Raw genomic sequence first — 7,420 nt, 5'->3', positions numbered from 1 at the left:
AAGGAAGGAAGGAAGGAAGGAAGGAAGGAAGGAAGGAAGGAAGAAAGAAAATTAAACAATTTTCTGGGCTCATCAAGTCCCTCTTGGCTGATTCTGGCCTGCTCCCAAATATTCCTTCCCCCAAATCCTTAGTAGATTTAACTTTTCAGTCACTCTTGTCAGACAGAGAAAGGAGGTGGAAAGATTATCAAGGACAGAGTCCTAGCACTGGTTTGTCCAGCAGATGTGGGAACCATTTCACTAGAAAAAAAGAGAGGACTTTAATGTTAACTGTGGTGTGTGATGAGCACACTCCCCGCCTTAAATCGGGCTGCTTCCCAAGGTTTAAAGGTGCCAAAATACCTGTTCCTTTACAGGCAGTAACATACCAAGGCAGACAGAATCCAGCCTTGTTTATTCTGTCCTGAAAGTCTCTCAGGAAACCAAGACAGGGAAAGGAAATCATTATGGGCATGAGAACTAACTGGACATTTGTAGGGGAGCAAGACTGGATACAGGTCCTGATGGCTGTGGCAGTGGGGACTGGAAACAGGGGGCAGGAATGGGGCTTTAGGAACAATCTGGGCCCTGTGGATGAACTTAGTAGGGAAACAGGAGAGTTTTCCATGCCCTCTAGGAGAAACACTCGGGTTTCAAGTCCAGGGTTAAATGGAGAAGGCACACTTTCCAAGTGTGGGCATCTTAGTGGCATAGTGGACAAAATATGCCTCAGACACTTCCGAGCTGTCAAGTAGTCTATCTCCAAGAAGGAGGTATTAATAGTACCTCTCTCATTGCAAGGCTGAAATTAGGTAAAGTGCCGTGAAAATCATAAGCTAAAACCAGGAAAGGGAGCTGAGCTCTGACTAAAAACCTCTCAGTGATTGATTGAGTGGAGTCAGAAGATCAGAATTCAAATCTCTCCTTGAAAGCTTATTGCCTGTGTGACCTTGAGCAAGTCACCTAACCTCTCTGGGCCTCAGTTTCCTCATCCGTAAAATGAGGGGAGTGGGCTAGATGGCTTGTGAAGTCCCTTCTAGCTCTGGATTCATGATCTTCAGGTCCCTAGTAGCAATGAGAACCTTACAAAAAATGTCTGAGTCCCAGAGGATGCTGGGATGGTGATGCTTTCTCTGTGGGATGACCATACCTCCTTCCTCTGGGCTGAGCTCTGAATTCTTCCAAACAAAAGGCAGATGAACTGACTGCTGGGGGGGGGGGGGTACCAGGACTGAAAGCAAGAGGGAGAGAGAAAGCCTTCCCCCAAGGCTATTCCAGAGGCTCAGAGGCACCAAGCCAAAGCCTGGACCTGTGGGCAGTAGTGTAAGCTTTGGCTCCAGCATGCTTTTATTTGGTTTCCCTCACCAGGTTGTACTCCCAGTTAAGACTTGGGGTTGCAGAGTGTGGGGGTGGCCTGTGTTTGCCCAGGGAAAGAGGCTTCTAGGGCTAAGAATAGTACTGCCCAGTTTAGGCACTTCCTCTGCAGAGAAAAAGCAATGGTATTTTGAGTGGTAGGATCTCAGGGCAAGAGTGTTTACTCATGTAAACCCAGAGGCTCCTCCCCCACCAAACCTTAGACTTGTAAAATCTGTAAAATGGGCATAATGACATCTGTAGCACTTACATGGTTGTGATGATGTAGATAAAACATTTTGTAAGGACATTAAAAATGGCAGACACTATTATTTCCAAAAGGTCTTTTTGGAGTTTGAACTACACTGGGCAGAATTCAGGAATCAGCTCTTGCCCCACTTGGTCTCTAGACCCTGCATTTTTGGGAGCTGGGACTATCTTCCTGTTCATGTTTGCCTTCTGCCCAGGGGAGCTGAGATCCAGAACAATCACCTCCTCTGGGCTCTCCTTTCCTGGAGACCTCTTTGAATGATCTAGACGGATTCCTTTATCACAAACACACATGGGAGAGAAACTCCTGGCAAGCCCTTCTTTTCACACAGTGATGGTGGGTTGATCTGAGACTGACTTCATAGAGCCTTTACAATCCCAATCTTTCTTGTTTCTTACTGCCAGTCTGAGAATCTCTCAGGTAAGATTTTCCTTTGACTTTGTAGCCCCAGATTAGGTTTAAGTATTTGTTAAATAGAACACAAGCCAACATACCCCATGCCCACTGCAGATGCTGCTAAAAAACATTTTCATGCTGTAGGGGAACAGAGAAGTCATGGCAGCCAGGAACCAGGACAAAAAAAAAAACCCTTCAAGTGCAAAGGGTTACTCTTCTGATCTTGCTAAGGCAAAATCTGAAATTCTCACCTAGTACTGCATAGTTAGGGACAGACTTTAGTCCTCCTTCCATGCTCCCTTTCCCTATCACCAGCGCACTGAGTCAGATTTTTAAGGTAGACTTTTTCTTTCCACTCTGCCTGTAAAGAATTGAGTTTTGTTGTTTTTTTTTTCTTTTTTTCCTGATCCTTACACTCCTCTGGTCTCCTCTGCTTCTCAAAAGCTGAGCCTCTGGCTCCTATACTTTGCCCAGATTGTTGCAAGGTATAATGGGGGAAAAAAACTAGCACTCTAAAATTGGAATCAGAGAACCTGCTATTTACTGCTTGTGTAACTTTGGGCAAGTTACTTCACATCTCTGAGCCTTGGTTTCCTCATATATAAAATGAGGAGGTTGAACTGGGTGGCCTCTGAGGTCCCTTCCAGTCCCTTCTTATCCCCATTTATATTCCTTTTACACCATCCCTACCACCAACGGATAATCACAGCTGTGAAGCACATCTGTGACAGCTGCTGTGTCCTGGGGTGACAACTCTTTGCTCTGCCTCGTACTGTGGTGGCCAAATCCTGATGCTGCAGGTAGCTTCCCCTGCCAGCTCCCCTGGAGCACTCAGTGGGTCTGAAAGAGAGGGCTGTCTCCTCTATTCTTTAAAAGTTCTATAAAAAAGGAAACTGGACAACTTCTCCAGCTACCAGACCACCCAGGGGCAGTGGAATAGGGGTGGGGTGGGGGAAGCTATAGTACCACTCTCTTGGTTAGGCAGAGCTCGGCATCCCCTAGTGATGGAGAACTGTTTTCCCAATATCACCAATGGTTCTGAAAGCCTGCTGATTATAATTTAGCATCCACAGATAGAGGCCCTCATCTAGGACGATTCTGTCACCCTTCCTGTTTTTGGTCATTGTACTTTGAATACCTTTGGGCTCCAAGGGGTGGTGTGGGTATCTCCCTCCATTCTCCGCCCGGTTCATCGTCTTGTTATTGCTGTTCGACAGGTCAGGCGGAGGCTCGGGCTGCTCACTGAGCTCAGGGATGATTTCGGTGGCATCATTCTTGAAGGCCTGCCACCCTTGCACAGAGTGGAAAGCAACCTGGACCAGCAGGCACAGCAGGCAGAGGACTAGAGAGAACTTCATGGTGCCAGCTAGGGTGGGGGCAACCAAACCTTCAGCACTCACAGGCTCCAGTCCCTCTTCAGCACTTTCTCCTTTTTTAAATCCCCCCTTGCTGCTTCACCAGCCAATGGGGACACAGACAGAGAAGGGCCAGCCCCACATTTCACTTGGGGGAGGGGTGGTAGGAAGCTGAGAGGGAAGGCAAAGGGGTGTGTTCAGAGTCAACCCACCCCAACCACTTTTCTCCCCATGCTTTCCAAACTTCCAAATAGCTCCAGCCTCTTCCCAGGTGACCTGGAATGCCTGGGTGCATGAACTGCAGATCTGCAAGGAAGAGGGGTCCTTGTCAGTGCCTAGCCTTTAGAAACAGCTATTTTTCAGTTATTCGAAAGCTGCTTCCCTATTCAGACTGATGACCTCTCTGGACCTCTTCATACTTCTTGAAACAAACTAGAGCCCAGTTTAATAAGCAAACTTCTAAGCCTCCTTGAGGAAGACTTGGACTCAGGCAGTCCCTCTTTCCCAGTGTATGTAAGTTCAGAGAGCTGTCATCAGCAAATTCAAATCACTTACGGGGTGTGCATCTGCCCCCCTTATACTTGTAACTTGTACTCCCTTTGAAAGAAGAAAGAAAGGAACTCAGTGATATCAGTCACAAGCCCTGAAAACTCGGGGCTTTAAAACAGTACTGATAGATGGTCTAATAGAAGACAGTGCAGGGCTTGGAGTCAGAAAAACCTAAATTCAAATTCTGCCTCAGACACTTCCTAGCTCTGTGACTCTGGGTAAGTCACTTAACCTCTGTCTGCCTCAGCTTTCTCATTTGTAAAATGGGGATTATAATAAGGGCACCTACTTTACAGGGTTCTCATGAAGAACAAATGAGTTAAATTGTGAGTTTGTAAGCCTTCAAGTGCTTTGTATAGCATATAAACGCTCATTATTAGTGTTATTATTACCCCAGAACCAGTGGGGAGCCCCAATTCAAAACATTTCTCTATCTTAATCAGGCAGGAATGAGGAAACTATAGGGCACTACTGACTGACTGCTCTCCAGCATGAGAAGTGATATCTCAGAAATGTTCCTGGTTTTCATCTAGAGCAGTGTGGTGAAACCTATGCAACCCTTCTCTGAATAGTATTTTTAAATATATAAAATAAAATGCATGAGATTACAAAGAAATCTTATTATGTTGAAATATAGTTATTAAAATATTAAAAAGTTACAAGTTCAGAGACCCTCCTACCCCCTACAAGGCCCATGGATCCCAGGTTAAGAATCTCATATTTATAAGCTAGATAAAAGTCATATATACCAATCTTTGACATGAGGTCCAAGACAAGGATTATAGTTCTTGGACACCTCAAACTCCTTCCATGAATAGGAAGCAACTTGCCCAGGCAGGAAAAGAGTTGGATTTGGAATCAGAGTTGGATTCAAATTCCAACACCACTATTCCTACATGTAACCTCTCCAAGCTTCAGTTTCCTTATCTGTAAAATTACAAAAGTGACCTCCAAGATTTTTTTTCCAGCTCTGAGTGTGATCCTATGATTTCCCCACACAACCAGTACCTCAGAGAATAAAATGTCTAGGACAAAAGTTCTTTCCAGACTAGAAGAAGATTCCCACCATATAATCAAAGCTGGCATTTATATTATCATTCTAAGGCTTGCAAAATGTGTTTACATTCATTATTTTGTTGGGACTTCACAACCATGTGGTAGGTTTGGTTATTATCCCATTTCACAGATGAGGAAACTGAAGTATTTAACCAGCTTCCTCAGGTCACACAGCCAGTTAAGTCTGAGGTCAGCTTTAAACTAAAAGTTATTCCAACTCCCTAGGAAGTCAAATGCAAATGACACCAGAAAGTTTTGTTTTCAGACCACATTTTCTAAAGGAGAAGAGGAAATAAGTCCGTTTACTCAGCCAGGAACATGACTAACGTTTTCTATTGACAAGATTTTTTTCTCAGTCTCCCCTTCCGGTCCAGGCTCTTTTTTCTCATTTCCATGTCATTGTATACCTGTGGCTGATCCATTTCCCTTAGCTCCTCCTCCAGGCTGAATCCACCTCCACCAGCACCCCCCCCCCAAAATGAAGAATGAGTTTGTAACTGGATACTGAAGCACCAGAAGGACTGGGAACAGAGAAGATGGTTTCAGACTGCTCACCACCTCCCAAGGCAAAGAATCTCATGCAGTACAGCATGGAGGGTATTTACTTGGGGAGGGTGTGTATAACTTCCCACCCCAGCCCAAATTCATCCATTGCATCCTTTGCCACCTGCCTCAACTTGCAGTCGCTCGGTCCAAAGTGCCCTCTGCCTCTGTCCCTCCTCCTCCAGATCAATCACTTACGGTGCTTGAATGCTGCTTCCCTGACAGTTTTACTAGACAGACAGAAGGCCCCTCGGGAAGGAGTTTCTCCCATACCTGTTTCCCCAGCTAGTTTCCTGCAGGGAAGGTGAAAACAGCTGTTGCTATTGTTGGGGGAAGGGGAAGGAAAAGGGGAAGGAAAGATATATCTCCCCCTGGTAGAGAAGCTTTACAGAGCCTACCGTGCCCCCTACTCCCACTGCTCTTTACCCCTGACTCTCAAATAGAAATGGAGCCCATCTGAAAGTCAGAGGATCTGGATTCAAATCCCACCTCCATCCTCTTTGTGTGATCTTGTACAGACTAAGTAACTTCTCTGTGCTTTTCGTCTATGAAAAGGAGAAGATTGGACTGGACTATATGATAATAATAACAGCTGGAATTTATATATTACCTCTCATTTGAAATTCTACCACTAGAACTTCACTTGTGTGGATTGAGAAATCACCTTCAATGAAAATTCAAGCGGCCCCAGGAAGGGCAAAATATTAAGCCATAGAACATCATTATTAACATTTTCCTGTGAATTAATTTTAAAGATCTAGTATTCAACTAGATATTTCTCTCTCTCCCTTTGTGTATGGGTGTCTACACACACATACACATATATAATGCTTTGCAAATCTGAAAGCATTTTATGCATGTATGTGTGTATGTATATACATATGAAGGAGAGAGAGAGAGAGAGAGAGAGAGAGAGAGAGAGAGAGAGAATCATTGATCCTCATAACAACCCAGGAACATGGTGCTTTTATTATTTCCATTTTGCAGATGAGGAAACTGAGCCTGAAAACAGCTAAGAGACTTGCCTACACACAGCTAATAATTGGCTGCAGTAGGTAGGATCTGAACTTAACGATTCCAAGTCCAGCACTCTATTTACCACACTACCCAGTGGCCACTGAGTGCCATTAGATCATATGTGAATTCCCTTCCAGCTCTAAGTTCCTATGAAGCACCTTCAGCCTTCCTTACCTTTGCCTCAGGACTATGTCATGTTAACTCTATCATGTCCGAAACAACTCCAGTGTTTTGATTTTTTTTTTTAAATCCTTCCTATGATCCCCAGGTCCACTTGTCTGGGATAGCAAGGATAAGTGACCAGAGCTCTCCCTACCTTAGCCTCTACCAAATGGGTATTGGAGGCCAAGGAAAGTTATCACTTGGACACTCCTGCCACCTTGTGGGAAAAGGAGATCAGCAAAGTCTCTAGATAAGAGAGCCACAGCTACACAGATATGGTAAACTACCACCTTTCTTCCAATAGAACTCAGGGAAAATCTGGAGGTTGGCAGGCAGAATCACCCTTACGTGTAGCTAGAAGAGCTAGCCCCCTGTGTTGAGGGGCCCTAGTGTTGCCCTTCTGCCCCCACATACCGCTCATATTTGAATGAGAATCTACCATGAATCTAATGCATTTACCGTTAGAGCTTCATTTGTTTGAATTAAGAAATTGCCTTCAATGAAAAATGCAAGTAGCCCCAGGAAAGGCAAAATATTAAGTCACTGAAAGTGACTTTTTTAAAAAAAGAAATATTTATTCAGTGTCATGATCATACTATTACATTTAGTGATCAACAGCATGGGTGCAAAAAAAAATTGACATTGAACCTTTTGTTGAAATATTTTACACATTCCACAGAACAGAAACTAAAATAACCCATTATGTAAATTAGTCACAAACACAGTTCTGGTGGTTTTT

At 44.3% G+C, this 7,420-nt stretch overlaps 1 protein-coding gene across 1 annotated transcript in view; it reads right to left on the bottom strand.

The window, feature by feature from the left end:
• Positions 1-3,357, bottom strand: part of SOST (sclerostin) — a 4,248-nt gene extending 891 nt beyond the window's left edge. The window contains exon 1 of the mRNA XM_027870326.1: positions 3,138-3,357. Within this exon, the coding sequence (XP_027726127.1) occupies positions 3,138-3,357 (220 nt within the window). The remainder of the gene's footprint in view (positions 1-3,137) is intronic.
• Between the last annotated feature and the right edge of the window lie 4,063 nt (positions 3,358-7,420).

Source organism: Vombatus ursinus, unplaced genomic scaffold (genome assembly GCF_900497805.2).
Source record: "Vombatus ursinus unplaced genomic scaffold, bare-nosed wombat genome assembly UNPS02014797.1, whole genome shotgun sequence".
In the NCBI taxonomy this organism is placed as follows: domain Eukaryota; kingdom Metazoa; phylum Chordata; class Mammalia; order Diprotodontia; family Vombatidae; genus Vombatus; species Vombatus ursinus.
Note: the sequence above shows the minus strand (reverse complement) of the source record. Positions and strands in the feature narration are given on the sequence as shown.